Source organism: Drosophila mauritiana, chromosome 2L, assembly GCF_004382145.1.
Source record: "Drosophila mauritiana strain mau12 chromosome 2L, ASM438214v1, whole genome shotgun sequence".
Lineage (NCBI taxonomy): Eukaryota > Metazoa > Arthropoda > Insecta > Diptera > Drosophilidae > Drosophila > Drosophila mauritiana.
Window position 1 is genome coordinate 19,175,446 of NC_046667.1, and position 16,886 is coordinate 19,192,331.

The 16,886-nt window shown below is 42.9% G+C and overlaps 1 protein-coding gene across 8 annotated transcripts in view; it reads left to right on the forward strand.

Annotated features, from left to right (window-relative positions):
• The window catches only part of LOC117140604 (tyrosine-protein phosphatase Lar), a 115,817-nt gene that overhangs the window by 54,703 nt on the left and 44,228 nt on the right, over window positions 1-16,886 (forward strand). For 5 of the 8 annotated variants that reach the window (XM_033303626.1, XM_033303636.1, XM_033303670.1 and 2 more), the window contains exons 4-6: window positions 3,375-3,416; window positions 4,274-4,405; window positions 4,488-4,649. In XM_033303626.1, the coding sequence (XP_033159517.1) occupies window positions 3,375-3,416; window positions 4,274-4,405; window positions 4,488-4,649 (336 nt within the window). The remainder of the gene's footprint in view (window positions 1-3,374; window positions 3,417-4,273; window positions 4,406-4,487; window positions 4,650-16,886) is intronic. The other 3 variants (XM_033303651.1, XM_033303644.1, XM_033303680.1) reach the window with 1 other exon arrangement.

Sequence of the window (16,886 nt, forward strand, 5' to 3'; positions counted from 1 at the left end):
GGCTGGTGGGGGAGTGCAATAAAAATCCTCCAGTGTAAAACTATGCTGCGCTTTTATAAGTATTTTATTTGTAGCATCCCAACGGAGGAGGAGGAGGAGCATGAGGAGCAGAAGGAGCAGGACGAGTTTCGAGCCAGTCTCTGTTCCTTAGACTCAGCAGATTTAGCAATGCTTTGCCAAAGTTGCCGCATTAAAAATACAACACGAGCATCGAGTGCTGGGGGTCTGCAACACACACAGAGTTGCAACTTGGCCAGTGGGGCGAGGTTGGGAATAGGGTTTGGACCTGCAAAGGGGAGGGGGAAAGTGCCCCGGGGTGGCAAAGCAAAGGAGTGGGAAATGCAATGAATCGTTAAATTTAGCATCGTATTTCAATGCAATTCAGCTGAACGAAACGGAACGAAACGAAAACGCTTCTGATGCTGACAGGTGAATTGCAGCTGTCAGTCAGTGGAAACGACCCGCTCGGCTCATCTTGCCGTTTGGAAAGGTATCTTTTCCTGGTTCCTGTTATTTTCACCACCCCCCTTTCCCTGGCTGCCTGCTTGCCAAATGATTTGTCGCCAACATATGTGTATATGTAGCTATATACACACTCTGTACATATCTGCGGACTTATAGAGCCGGCAAGCAGCTTAGCAGCTCATCCTTCCCTTTGCCGAGCATCTTATGACTATTTGCAGTGGAAGCGTTTCCATTACAAGCCAAAACCTGAGTCCGCCATCCATCTCCCCCTTTAGCCCCATAAAATGGTACCCACTCGCACTTTGCACTTATTAAAAAGTCGTATATTTGATGGGCGGGGTGATGGTGAACTCGGAAACTCTGGCTTTGGGGCATAAAATGCCAGAATGTAGCCGGAGGCCTAACTTTCAAGTTTTCCCTAACTAGGCCCGGGGCCATAAAACCCAGCTGCATACTTTACGATTCCATTCAGCATATGCTTATTTTACACACACACATCAACATACATACATATACATATATACTACACACATGGCCCGGCTAAAGTAGCGATTGAGGCATATTCGCCCTTTTTCCGTGAATGCCACACGGGGTCAATTTTTATGAGCATTTTGGCATATTGGAAAATGGGGCCAAAAGTTATGGGTATAATTTAAAGGAAGAAGAGAGAGCTAATGCAGTTGTTGCTTTAAGGATACCGCACATTAAAGATTAAAAATGGCATAATATAAGTATGGTAATATAAATACAAACATTCAACTAATGAACTCCCAACGTTCTCTAAGCAAACCCAATTTCATTGTACAAATAGCTGATTCAGCTTGTTAATTTCTGCTTCAACTTCAAATGCTTGAGTGAAAATCCAAAATAAATACGATTGGTTAAACAATTGTGTACTTTAATAAATTAATATTAGTTCGTTTAAGTTACCTAGTCTAATATTTGCCTTTCATTGCAAATATTTCACACATCCATTTGTGCTCCTCTTGACCTATTATCATATCTATATCTTGATTTGCACTTTAACCCATTGCCGCTGGTCTGACCCCTTCTCTTCAGTTCGTTTTAACTACGCCCCTGATTGGCAAAAAGCTTATAGAATATTTTTTCATAAAATCAATTCGAATTTTCTATTTTATGTGGTGTTCTTTCTTACCCTTCTTTTTTCTTTTTCGTACGGGCCATAGTAAAAATGTTAGTATTAATTTCCATATAAATTGCTTGAATGCGCGTATTGGTATTTGTGCCCTCTGTCTGTGTGAGTATCTGTGTGTGTGAGTATCTGTGTGTGCGAGAGTGTAGGGTTTAGTGCGGGGGTGTGTATCTATAACTGCACATTTCAAACGCTCAAATCAATTTGCACATATCAACAACGAAATTGTTTGCTCAATGCGGACTGCGTTGCCAGTGCTTCCCATTTTTTTTGCGCTTTTCTATTTTTTTTTTCGCTTTTCCAGCCGAACGTGCGAAATGAAAAATCAGCAAAAAGTTGCACGCAAGCACAACTTGGCTGCAGTTCAGTTTCCTTGATTTTCCACCCGGCCACCCACTTTTATGGCCCGCGGCTGTGTATCTATGTAATCTACAAATTTCATTTGCTATGCCTTTAATCTTTGTAACAGGAAATGGAGCCGCCAAATAGCACGGGCATAATTAAATTTATTTAAATTTTATCTCTGTATTTTCGCCTAAAACCAAACAAACGACGAGCAGTGTGGCCAATCCGGCAAAATAAACAAAAATCCCTGTTTTATGGCCTTAATGATACGCTTTTTATGAGTCGGCACGAAAGTGTCTTGAACGTCGTCTGTCTGTCTGTCTGTGTTTTTTCCATCTGCCTTCAGCCATTGCCCTGCCATCAAATTGTTTAAGCAAACATTAAACTTTAGAAATGCGAGGAAAAAATATATATATGTATATTTACTGAAGAATTCGCGTTTGCCTGCGGAAAAGCGAAGAGCTCATTACAGCCGCAAAAACCAATATGCTTATTGCTGATTCGCCGGCAGCTCAGCTCAGTCGTGGCCATAAAAAGTGCTAACGTAAGCGTAAAATGCTTTCAAGTGCTTCGCAAATCCAGCAAATCCAGCAAACCAAACCGCGATGGCAAATCATCTTGGGGATTGGGCTGTGCAAATCGTGTCATTTCATCCCATTCCCCTTGCTCCAATTTTTATAATGAGCAAAAGCAACAATTGTTTCTTGCCAATTTTCAGCGCGCTTACTTTTTGCTTAATTTTCAGTAGATAGTTTATATGAGATTGATTTAAATATTCGGCGAATTTTTCATTATAAATTGCAACTACTTTTTGCCCGCCCAACGCCTTAACTTATTGCCCTGGCATCGTGATCAGAAAACTTCTGCGACCAAAGTTGAGCCCAGAAACTTTGGTAAATGATACAGACTGACTGTGGCGCAGCAACAGCAAATTTGGCCCATTATTATGGCCAGGCTAACCACAAAAAGCGGTGGCCACAGGAAGCTTTGCCCAGTGGAAAACTTTAAATTATTTGGAATACTCTTCGCTTGTACAGAGCAGTTGTGACTCCTTTGTTATTTCTCCAGGACCAGTACTTCAATGTATCCGAGTTGCAAGTGAGGGAATTAGTTGCTATTCCTAGCCAATTAGTTCATAGTATCCTGGTATCCTAGTGCTAATGTTTCATAAGATAGCTTTAAGTACTGAAATTCAAACTAAGTAGTATTAACTAAGTTAGTGTAAAGTATGTCCTGCAAGTTGCAGTTCCTAGTTCTATGCAATATTATTATCAATATATGTATATACTTTATAACTCATAACCAACGCTTGAATAATACAATAAATCGCGTAAATCGAATTCGCAAATCGGTCGTCGTTCTCGCGCGCGATTCAAAACGCCATTACTAATCGATCTGATGCCCATTGCAGATGCAAATTATTCGGATATACCATATATCCAGTATCTCACACGTAAGTCGGGCTGCGGCCCCAGGTTCACTAAGGTGCACTAACAATTTAAGCGGCGCGTTTTATATTTAATTTCAATCAAAGTCTGATGCAAAAAGTGAATTAAAATCAGAATCATAAATCGAATTGATATGTTGGGTAAACTACTTTTCGTTCCGCGTGGAAACGAAACGAAACGAAAGGAAAGGAGCGTGCGTTTGGCCACCGACATGATGTGGGCTACATATTGCAGCATGCAACATTCGCATGACAATATTTTTGCTGGTTGTTTAACGTTTCGTGATTTTTGCCAGATTTTTAATGCCACACATCTGTTTTCCCACCCGGGCGCCGCCCGGCTTCCCTATTCCCGCAATCTGCTATCCTGCGCAATCCTGCCGTCCTGCCGTCCTGTCGTCCTGGCATCCTTTTTGCCGCACTCACACATCTGCGCGGCACGTACTCCGTTGAGGGTGTGTGTGAGCAAACAACATGCGACGTTGTATTGACAGCATATTGTGACAAATATGTAAAAAGAATATATGAAAACACCCGCTGCCGGCAGCCCGGCGCAGAAAGCGAGCTATTCGAAATAATGGAAATGCATTCGAGTTATTCAGCACAGCAGCTTTAAAGCGGCTGATGCCTACTTAATGCTCTTAGCCCACACAAAAAATAAATGAAACTAATGGCCAAACGTGTACTCCTTGGACGTATTTGTATGTTTTCAGCATAGAAAAACTGAAACCCAGGATGTGTGGCAGCCAAAACTGCGTTCGCATTGCGAAATTTCTAAGCCCGAAATAATAAGTGCTTCTCGCCGAGCCTTTTAAGCCCAGTTAGTAACCCACATTGCCATGTTCTTTTACGACCCTCCACAGATCCGCCGGAGATCATCAGGAAGCCGCAGAATCAGGGAGTCCGAGTGGGCGGCGTTGCTAGCTTCTATTGTGCGGCCCGCGGTGATCCGCCTCCGTCGATAGTGTGGCGCAAAAATGGCAAAAAAGTTTCGGGTAAGTTTCCCCAGCCCCAATCCTCCATCCACTGCTTTCCTCCCCCTCTTAACGGAGCCCCGTGGTTTCCATCGTTTTGCAGGAACCCAGTCGCGTTACACGGTGCTGGAGCAGCCCGGCGGGATTTCCATACTCCGGATTGAGCCCGTGCGGGCGGGACGCGATGATGCCCCATACGAGTGTGTGGCGGAGAACGGGGTGGGCGATGCCGTTTCCGCAGATGCAACTTTAACCATCTATGAAGGTAAGTGCCGTGCCGTCATCGACATCACCGTTTGCACTTATTTATGGCCTTCGAGTGCAGCCTCCTAATTGAACCGCACTCCACGGGAGATGCACTGCGCGAAATCAAGTCACATATGTGATGTTTAAACTGGAGCAATCTTTAAGCTTTAAGCATGTGGTATAGCTATGCAAAACCAAAGTCATTTGATTACTGACCCAACTACTCCTTTACCAATTGAAGTCCGAAGAAATGAAAGCAAGATTTTTTTAGTGTGCTAAGAACAAAGTTGGCATTACCCATCTAACTGAATCCCCTTTATTTTCCGGTCTACGAAGAAAGAGTCGTGATGGAGCGACACAGAAAGTTTCGCCTAGGATGCGTCGCAATGTAAACTACGTTCATACATTGATTTTGAATTAAAACTGGGCAAAGAAGTTGCCGTAAATGGTAAACTTTTCGGGAAGCTCAAACCACCAGGCCCCCAAGGGTGGCGGTGGAAAGTTATTTGCCAGCTTGTTTGTGTGGCTTAAATTACTTGCCAAAATTTACTTTTGCTTATTTACAACTGTGCAAAGGATAAAGTTTTCGCTCTCTAAGCCTAATCAAGTCTGGGCAGAGGGCGGATGGGCCTGGATAGCCAGGCAATTGAACTAATTTGCTTAAACTGAGAGCAGTCCAAGTATTTATACACCACCCAACCACCCACTTGTATTTTTTTATTTCGCTCCCAAATTATAAACAGCAAAAGTTCAATAACAAAAATTGTTCTCCCTAATGGGAAGTGGGCAGTGGGCTTGGGAAAGGCAGAAGTTATAACTTTTAATGAGATTAAAGAAGCAAATTATTTGGTAAATCAACTCCAATACAAAATACATATTGATCGATGGTCTCTGGTTGGCCGGGTTCATTTGGAGCGAAAGTCAAATTCCTGCTAGCTGAATTAATTAGGAGCGTTTTTGGGCTATAACATAATTAAGCCCTTCAATGTCTTTAAATTGATTGAAGTTGTTTGGGAAGTGAGGAAGGATTAAATGTGGGCTTTTTAATGTGTAATATTGATTGGAAATGATTAGTACATGCTAAAAAGAAATTAAGTTTACAGACAAATGCAAAGTAGAGTAGCTGCACTCAGAAAAAACCGTTCTCAACGATCTTGATTTGAGAATTTCAAACTCAAGATCATGCTCAGCACACTTAGATGGAGATCTAACCATTCTCATTTATCTCTCTCTTATTTTTTAACTTAACTTTTCAATTTTAAGCCAATCTGAATATATCAGCATTGAGATCGTTTTCTTTTCGAAATCAAGAATGAGAATGATTGATGCCACTGAGTTCGCAGAGCACAACCGATCTCGGTTCTTTTCGTTCTAAATTTTTCTGGGCTTATAGCATCCTAAACTAAAGTCCTAATTTCAACACTGACTAACTTACATATTTGGCTTTTATATATCGAGATCCAGTTGTGTTAACGAGGCTAGAAGGCAGCCTTACCTTGGCCTGCCTTTTTGGTCTTGTGCAGAACTTTTACCTTCACTCGCGTGGTTGGTTGTTAGTCCTCGCTAAACTACACTAATTACTTCCCCCCTTATGTGGCATATTGGCCGCGTGCACTCCACTCGCTTTTGAGTCTATCAGCGGGCGCTGCAAGCTGCCACAAATCAAATGCACACCAATTACGTGGCGCCAAAGTGCACAGAGAGCATAATCAACTCGCATAATTAACAACTAAAAATGCAAACTAGCCGCATAAAAAGACCAAGTATAGAGACATTGTGGAAATGGCGAAGCGAAGGGGCCACAGACATGGTGGCCAAAACCAAAACAGGCCCAACGGAGTGTATAAACAAAAATATGCTCCCTCATCCAGTAGTTTTTTTTTCTTTGCCTGGTTCACCTGGCCTCTGTGCAATTTTCACACATTTTGCGGTTCCCTTTGGCGGCCTCATAAACAACCAACAAACAACTGGCTAAATCCCGAAACAACAACATCAATAAACAAGCTAAAATGGCTGGCAGACAGTAGTAAATTATAAGTTGGAGCTGCAGCTCGTGCAGCTCGTGGACTCGGGGATAGGATAGAAGTAGTGCACATTACTCATACGCCGCGTACATAAATTTTCCACCTTCCAGCCTTCGGGTACGTAATTATTTTCCGTTTACAAAATGTCTGCCAAACACCTGGAAGTCATCAGTGCGGAATGGGGGTGTGCTGCGATTATGGTTGAAAATATGGTGAATAATAAATAGATTTTTACCCCACAAGCCGAACAGAAAGAAACTGCGGGAGAATTGCATGAAATATGAAATAGTTGTACTTGCAACTTAAAACCAAAATTTATTACCCCTTCCTGCCACGAAAGGTGCCCCCCGAAAGCAGCAGTTTGTTGCCATGGCACATAATTAAAATGTGGCTCTTGTCAAGAGCAAAACATTCATCCAGAGAGACTCGGAGCTGAAAACACGACCACCATTCACCATTCGCCATCCGGCAGTCAGATAACAAAGTCACACAGCCATGAGCAGCAACTTGGCCGAAGGGAAAGAAGTCCTGGCTTAATAGCAAAATAATAATGCAGCCGGCGAATGGAAGTCAGCATTATAATAAACACACAGCACAGGAGTAGCAGAGAGCAGAAAAACTTATCGCTCGCTATAAATTTAGTCAAAGCGTGCGGAGAACAGAAGCAATCAGGCAACAAATTGTAAACACTAAATTTCAGCAGCCAGCGAACAAAGGGGCGGCGAGTTGGCCAAAAGACCGGGCCACATTAGCACTAAATCGCAACGGCTAACGCAGTCAGTTGGCTAAGCGTTTGGGGCATAAATATGCGTGCAAATAGAAGAAGGATGCCAGGAGTCACGCCTCCGGTGGGAAGATTTATCCGCCAGCCAGCGCAAAACTAATCTTTCCTTCGATATTTGCATAAAAAACAAACATGTCAAAAGATATGTGCAGATACATACGTACATATATGGCAGTGGCAATGCGCTTCCCACGCTTTTGTTTAACTTTTAGTCCTTTCTCGTCCTTTTTTTTGGGGGGAGTGCATAAAGCTGCAAAGGCAAAAAGGGGATTTACTATGCCGCCCCTTTTTTGGCAAGATATTGCTCGACAGGTGCGGAGACAGAGTCACGTTACTTGCAGGTGTTGCAAGTGTTGCAGGTGTTGCAGGTGCAATCTATCCAAAAAACCCGGCCCTCGTGGGTGTGGCGGCTCGTCGGCTTTTGTGGCAAGAAGTTGCAAGGGGAGTTGCAAGAGGAACACACACCAACACACCCACACACGGATCGCTGTGGCAAGTGTTTTTGATCTCGCGCTGCTTTAGCCTGTTGAGAATTTTGATTAAAAATGCTTTCACGTGAAACTCAAACGTGCCCCATCGCTGCTCCTCTGCATATGTGGGCGCCTTTATTGGCATTTGGGTGGCGTTTATTTTTCCACGCTTTTCCCCCACTTTTCCCTCTCCCTCTCTCTCTCTCTCTGGAAATTTTTACATTGAGATTTATCACGCAAAAAAATATAACAAAAATATAGTGTATATATGGTGTGGCAGCGCGCAAAGGTAGAAAAAGTATGTGGACAAAAAGTGAAAAGTATAAACTTGCCACATGGCTTGGCAACTTTTTACATGCGGAAATTAATTGCCAGTGTCTGCATGCTGGTGTTTTATTATCTATTGCAATTAAGTAGATGATGTTTTCAAGTTCTTAGTTTGGGGATTAACAAAATAGAGTAACTACTAAAGTGATTACTAAAAGTTTCGATCAAACTACCTGGATTTACTTTATGCATAGGTTTGTTCTAAAATTATCTTAAATATTTAATAAAAATGGACACTTTAGCCCTTTTTTACTTTTTCAGTTTTTCAGTTACTTTATTAATCTGTGCAACATTTAATTATTCCCCTCCCCCATTTGGTTCGCTGGTGTTGTCTAGACGGCAAAGGAGCTAATGAAAGCCGCTCGCCTTCCTGCAAATTGCAATAAAATCATCTGAAAGGCAATCTACTTTGCCGCAGAGCAGAAAGCAGCAAACCCAAAACAATTTGCTTTTAAATTTGCCTGCCAAAAAACATTTTAGCACCTCAAACGGCTAACAATCTTCCCTTGTTCCCCTTTTCCCCCCTCGCTCTTCGGGAAAATCCCTGGCCAAAAACAATATGCCGTCCGTCGTGGGGGCGCAAATAAATTTCATTAATTGCCAGCCGAAAAGGAGACTGCGATGGCATCGTTCTAGAATTTCGCAGTTTCGGGCGGCGGGAGCATTCATTAATCTCACTTTATAGTAATAAGCGGCTTTGCTGGTTACGGTTTGGTTGGGTTTGGTTTGGTTTTGGCCATACTTCCTCCTGTTTTTTAGGTTTTACTCCCTCCTCCTTTTTTTTGCCCCCCTTCTTTGCTGAAAGGGGCAGTCCGAACTGTGGCCCATTAGTTGGGCTTGATTAAAACGCTGGACTGAAGCGAGCCGGGAAAAGCCAACCAGGCTGCACTTGTTGCAAAGTCAAATGGCATGTCCTGGGCTTTGGGGAAAACTTCATCCTTGGCTTTAGCCCGCTGTGCGCTCACATAGACAAACATTGACAATACACTGGGCGCATTTAACTGGCCAGCGGCATTGGCCACGTCCTTGGCCACCAGGACAGGACCAGGTCCTCTTCCCTCTGTGCTCCTTCGTCCCTCGACCATGAGCACCGTTTGCGGTTCGCCTAAAAAGTCGTATTAATAATGAAAATTCCACAGTAGCGAAAAGTTTAAATGGGCGAAATTTGCTGCGGAGAAGGGAGCCGGCTATTTTGGCCCTGCAGCAATGCAGCTGTGGCGCCAAGCTGTGCCAGGAATAAGGATCCTGCATCCTGCATCCTGGACTGCCTGGACTGGCTGGATACTGGACTGCGCCTGGCTGCCTACAATGAAGTGTGTGTGCTGCAAAGTTATTGGGCTTATGGCTGTTTATATTTAATGTATGACAAAAGTGCTGAACTTAAAGCAAAAACTGCACCAAGACCGACTGCAAAAAGTGCCCACAATAGCCCGTTAGTCAATGTGCATTATTCAAAAGTTGTAGCAGTTAGTTAAACTTGGCTCACTTCTGCCAATATAAAACTCAAACTTCGATAACTTCGCTAGCTCGATTAAAATGGCTAAAAGCGCATTATATTATAGTGCATCGATGGCCAGCTGAGCTTGCCGCAACCCATTTAATTTAAGATGCCCACACACGCGTATATTTTAAACTGCAACAGCTCATTATATCGTAAAAGGCCTCGTGAAATGTAAATGCTGTCACCACATCTTCATAAATTGTGTTTTATTATGGTCATAATACGACTTGGCCATAAAGCGCGCAACTAAACACACATTTCGCTGCCTTTCAAGTGTAGACCAATTAAATGCTCATTTCAGCTAATATGATTTGTGCTGCCGAAAAGCCATAAAGTGCCGCTCTAAATGGCGAAAATATATCAAAAACTGGCCAACACACATACGTTATGTATGTGCATATGTATCCTGCGATTGCCGCCGCGTTGCGTGCAACCGAGCTGCACACGTAAATACCAAAAGTCGCCGTCTTGAGTTGCAACTTGGCAACTGTTGGTTGGTTGGTTGCCTTTGGAGTGCAGCAGAAAATTTTCTTCAAGCCATATTGCGGGTTTGATGGAGGAGAGTCACAATTGTTGGTTGTGAAATGAAGGAAGCCCACGTCGGCGAAGATTTTAATCAAACGACTCGAAGTCGAAAGGCTTAGAAAGAAACGAAAACTGTATTTGGAGATTAGCCAACTTAGTTTGAATTATACATGAAATCGAGGTGGGGAATATATATTTTATAACATATAAATCGGATTTCCGCTTCCTGCCTAGGCTGCCATTCGATTTTTTCGCCTCCACAACGCCCCAGATATATATACACATTTTATTATGCCGGAAAATGCATTTGAAATTCATCAGTCGAAATTGGTAGCAGACCTACTTACGTAGAGATGCTTCCCACATGACAGTCCTTCTTTGCATCAATATATGTATGGGGATATATATATACCTGATCCGCCCACTTTTGCCACCCTTGACTACCAAGTAAGTGCAAGTCAGTCAGCAGCGCCTCTTCTCTTCGAGTCAGCATCTCAATTTTTTCGGTATTAAAGTTTCAGATGTAATGACGTTAAATAAAATTGGAAGCGACTTGAAAAAATTGAACTTTTATTGGCTTCCCGAAAAATGAAAAACGAAACTAGATATGAAAAGTGAAAATGTTCGTTTTTGTAGGTAGGAGAGTAGAAGGAAGGAAGCTCAGCATTCGTTGCAATATGCGACCGTAAGAGTTCCAATTTTCTCGAAGGATAAAAAAGGATGTGTTTTGTTTCCTAGCTGGATGGCAGTCCATCAAAATAATGGCTTTGTGAACAGATATAGTTATGGGTGTACATCAATGCGGATGCTAAGCTATGCAGCATAATAAATGCAATGACTGGCTGTTACTTCTGAATGGATTTTAAACTGGCATGCATTACTTTGCGAGTTAATCGCCTTGCAGATCTTGAAAACCCCCCCTCAAGAATGTTGGGGCTAATTAAATCCCGCCCGTTGTGAGTTCATCTCAGCCGGCAGTTTCTTTGTGCGACTTGAATGTGCCACCACAAAGACACATACACATACACACTCGGGTGGCAAAGTTGGCCGTGTTCACCCAACCATTCATACATAATTTCAGCTGCTCCATAAGCAGGCAGTGTTTGTTTGTTTGTTTGTTTATTATTCTATTGCCGCCGCCGAAAAGAGGGGCCAAGAACACACAGCAGCATGTATTTACTATTTCAAAGCTCACTTCTGTGGACAGAGCCGGCTGTCTTTGTGTGTTTCGCTTTAGTTTTGGCCGCATTTTTGCTCTTTGTTCGCGAAGTGCATTGTGTGGCAGGAGTTGCTTTTGGCCTGCCAACGACCACGGAGCAGCTAACAATGATATTGTCGAGCCGGTCGCTCTGCGGTTATATTCATTCTGGCTCGATAAATAATAAATGCATACTCCCCCTTCAGACACTCTGAATATTTCCGCGGAAATGGAAAATTCCGTTGATTTGGCAAAGATATGTGGCTTCGCTTCACTGCCGCGAATAGCCTACAACTTAATCAAGCTGGCTTCGTGATGCACAGTCGCTGTGTTCGCCTTGCAGGCAAATGAGATGCTCGATGGCGGAGCGAAGGTCCTGTTGGCTCACCTTGACGTGATCCTGACACGTCCTGACATACGATGCCACTTGCGATATGTCTTTGTTTCCCTTGCGTTTATTTGTTTGTTTTTGTTCTGTGTTGTGTTTGCTTGTGGTGCCTTTTGATATCTCAACTTTTGGCGCGTGGCTTTTGGCGACACTTAGCGCATTGTAAATCGAGGCAATCGGCTCCTTTGCGTGTGTGTGTGCGAGAGGCTGACAAGGACCTTCGACTTGTCATGGGGCAGCACTTCAACCCTCGCCCAAAAAAATTGTTGCTTTTATTTATTTATTTTTTTCGTTACATGTGTAACAAAGTTTTGCATTTGCTTTGAGCTTGTCACACATTAAAGAACACACAGACTCGAAAAAAATTCGAAACATTCGAAATTTTTTACCCCTCCCACTGGTTTTTACTGGTCTGTTTGTTTGTATATATATTTTTTCTTGTTTTCCAGCGTACGCAGAAAAAGTTTCCACTTATCTGTCATGTGGAGTTGGGTTAGGAAGCTCGAGAGGGGAAATGAAAGCGGGTCATCCTTTGTCAGGCATTTGACATGTGGCATAAATCGCGTAAAACAATTGTAAGCGAGTGTGCGGAGTGAAGAAGGTGTCTGCTTTCCATTTCCCCCACTCCAAGTGCCAACCGAAAAATTGCGAATCGGCAGTGAAAAATTATTTCGGCTTGTCAGGATGCTGAAGATACGGCAATAAGTCAGAATGTTGGTTGGGGCATGATCTGAAATATTATCGTATTCTCTACTTTAATGTCAGCACTCTCGGTTAAAATATCTTAATTGAAAACTGCATTTCTCCCGGAAATGTTCAATATTTTTTCGTGATATTTCTATCCCTTATTTGGGCGAATTTCCTCACTTTTCTGGCTTATCAGCTTTGTACCGCTTTATCTTCTAAAACTACCCTTAAAAAGCTTCTGGGCTTCCTTCATAAACATTGTGCTTAACTTAATACCGGAAAATGTCTTATTTGACACTTTTTTTCGGACATTTCATCTCATAGTTTATCACTTACTCTTGCCGCTCAAATAATTTTAGCTTAGCTCAACCGTTTTCCCGACCTTTTCCGCCTCCTCCGCCCCCCAGCAACAAAATGCCCAATGAGCCATGCAAAAGGGCGCCAAATGCCCTTTGACACTGACCAACGGGTCCGTGGGAGAAGAACGTGGCAAGGGTCGAGGAATATAGTTGACCGCGTTCCAGAGGGCGAGAGACCCATCTAAATGTCACTGGCTTATCACATATGAAATATCACATAAACCAACACAAAATGTCAAACTTGCAGCGGAGTCAAAAAAGGGTTTCTATTTTGACTCGTATGATTTACGATGGCCGATCAAAGCGGCAAGGCACAAAAGTGTTTTCCTTATATTTTATTCCTTCTTTTTTTAATGCAAAGCGGTTGTTAAAAGTTAATCAGTTGCTGCTGGCGGCACTCCTCCTGCCGTTGTCCTGCGATGAAAAATTGTCCTGGCGAGTGACTGACGTTTCATTAAAAACAAGGCGACGGAGGAGAGCTATTCTGGCAATGCCAACACTTACACACTCAATTGCACAAATCTGGCCAAGTTCGGGCCCCATTCGTCGCTCGATTATAATTTAATCTAGTGTGGTATGTGCGAAAGGACGACTCACAGGCTCACGGACTTTGGAGCTGTGGAACGTGATGCCGCGCACACATTACCATTTTTCACATTGTTTTCTGTGCCCGCCAAGAAACAAGAAAGTACCTAGATGTAAATATATATATGTTTATATGGTATATAAGGGACCGAGGCGGAATAGAAGTGTCTGTCATTTTTATAAATAACATTTTGCGAGTATGCAGAGCGTGCGCGAGCAACATCTGTGTGTGTGTCATTGTCACCGGAGAGCGAGAAGGACTTGAAATATGTGGCAACAATTTTGTAGTATCATAATACTGCATACTTTCGGGCGCCCCAAACCGATAAATCTACCCAGGCGTAATTAAAGTAATTGCAAATGGAATTTCTTCTAGTGTCGCTTGAAGGCGGCGATTAAGCCATTTATGCCATGGCAGCGCAAAAATGTTAAGCACTCTCCTTATTTCGAAGAGGGAAAAGCGGCGACTTCTGAACTTGAATTCCAAGGTGCTGGGGTCTAATTAAAGCATTTTGGTTAAGGGTAAACATCAGCAAACGGAAATTCGCAGCGGAATTCGGCTGCTCAGCTGGCAAATGATGATGTTCGGGGTGGCCAAAAAGTCGAGTCAGCAGCGCAAATGTGTGTGTGTGAATTGTGACCCAAAGAGGATTTTCTTTTGGGTCATGGAAATGAGGCTTACACATGAAAATGCAATCAAAAAATGTGCAGACTTTAAGTTTTGTGTTTGCCATGTGTAGGTACTCACAATCTGGCTAAGATGCCCTTAATTGTGTCTTTAATGACCGAAAGCTTGGCCATTTGCAGCTGCTAGTTGTATACAATAATGTACTGCAAAATCGATTTTACCAGAGCTAGCCACTCAAAATGAAATTCAAAGACGGTGCAATGTTTTACTAAGATGTAGGTTTCTCGTGAAATACTCTCTCCGTACAGCGCATCCTGTTTGGAAAAGGGCGTTCAGAAATCCTTCCGCTCATTATAGAATGCAGAACATTAAGCGCGTCTGTTGGTGGTGCCACCAGGGTTGGGGCACCTTCAACACAACTTGCCCCACCGGGTCAGTGTGCCCGCTCATAATTTTCCGCACACAATGCACTTTATGCTAGCCTTGAGCCAGTTGGAGTCCACCACTCCCTCGCGTATGTGCTGCATTTGGATAGTGGACTGAAACACCCGGGATCGCTGCCAAAATAATAAAAAAAAACCCAGCAGGCAACAGCCATCCTTGCTTACAATTAACCTCAAAAATGAGTTTCCATTAAAAATGGCCCGAAGTCATCGATGTTGTTGGCCATGTGTGTCGCCGTCTTGCCGTCTTGCTGTCTGGGATCGTCCTCCACAAATTGTGGCTGAAACGGCAACAGAAACTTTACGACAGCGCAACGTGACGTATGTTTGAGCTGTCAGTTGTGTTTAATGTTCTGCATAGCATTTTCCTTCGTTTTGCTCAGTTTTCCCCCGCTTTTCCTTGTTCTATGTGAGTATGTACGTAAGTTCCTTTCGAAACTTTTATTGTGAAATCGCTAAAAGAAAGCGCTCTACTTAACAAATTGTCTGGCTTAATTCCTGAAACATAATATCATTATTTTCTCTCTTACAGAAATAGTTATATTTTTTAATGAAAATATCTTCCCATATCTGCAATAAAAACTAGAAGAAGCATTCGGTTTTGTAGGACAAGTTATTTCGATACTTTTGAAACCTTTTCCGACTTTTACCAAATCGTTCGCAAATTGCACGGAATATAACAAATTCATTTGTGGCTTTGGGGAAAGGAAACGAAAAACACTTTAAAAGAACTCTCACCTGGCCGCTTTAAGATTGCAGACGTGACAGCTGCACATTTCCTCAACCAACAAACGTCCAGCACATTAGTTATTCCGTCTCCATTGGTTTTGAAATGGACTTGGGAAGAACAATTAGACTTGATCGCACTAATTGCCGGAGCATTAATACGAGTGCCATTGATTCCACTCCCGCCCACAAAAGACAAGGACACAAAAGGACCTCGGGATGGGAATGGGTATGGGAATGAGGATGGTCACCAGGGACCACGTTTTATTGCATGACGAAGACTTGACCACTTTGAAATTGAATTTTAAATTAATAAACGGCGCGGTTGCATCAAGAATTACAAATTTATATGCATCGTCCTTTTTCGTTCTTCTCGCTCGGGAGAGTTCCTGCCGCGTTCCAGGCATTGTGGCCAAATCTATGCACATTTTTCTGTTGGCCATCGCCCCGCGAACTCCCCACCTGGCTGGCACCTCCACTCCGGCCTGCTCCATCTTGATTTTGTTGCCTCTTGTGAGCATACCCTGTAGCCACAGGTATGCATGTCGAGCTGGCTGATTAAATGTCTTCATACTACCGAACACTGGAGTTCCACAACATGGTTCCTTCTTGTGTTTTATAAAGAAGTGTTATAAAGTTACATTTTTGCTTCAGTGTGATTCAGTTACGTGTTGAACAATAGTTCATTTGTATTAATGTTAAAAAGAGTTGGCAATTGACTCTTTAAAAGTATCTGCTTTGAATTGCTGTAAACATTTACATACTATAATTACACTTAACTGAACCATAAAGCAATTGAGTATCTCCGGGGATACTTTCCAATACATTTCGATATGAATTCATTTTGTTACCACGCCTAAGAGGTATTCCAGGACTCCAGTGAGGAGTCCGTAGACTTTTTCCGCATATAAATCTTGGTTTAGCCGACTGCTCTTTCTTACCGCCCCACGCCGCCACCCATTTTGCATTTTTTCGCAGTGGGTCCTGCCTTTTGGCTGGCTGCTTGTATATTTTATATCGCTCAGGTCCCTTTCTCCGTTTCCTTTCTCCACTGCGAATCCTTTATACTTTTCGCTTTTTTGTTCGCCTCTTTGTTGGCATGTTTTGCTTTTGTGGTTTTAATTCTATTTTCGCTATAAATTGTTTCGGTACGCTAACATTTTACAAGGCGCCGAGCGTCGAGAGCGCAGTGTGGCGTTTTACAGTTGGCTGCTGTCCGTATCCCGGCTGTCCGTATCCTTGCTGTCCGTGGCTGCATCCGTGTCCATGTCCTGGCATGCAACTAATTACATTTGCATATCTATGGCAGAAGCGGAAATGCGGCTTACCGATATATATGTATATGTATTTGATTCTGGCCTAAAATCCCAATGGCCAGCTAAAGAGATATCCTGTTGTATAAACAGCAACGTCATCGCCACTCTGCCGCCGCAATCAGCATAATTATAACTTTCTTTGGCGAGTTTTACGCATTTGCTTTATGGGCAAATAATAAGTCCGAACGACAACTAAAAAACTTGCGCATCTACTCCGGCTCCAGCGAAAGCAATTAAGAATGCACTTGTTGTTTGATGATAATGATAATGACAATGATGACGGCAACTCGAGCAA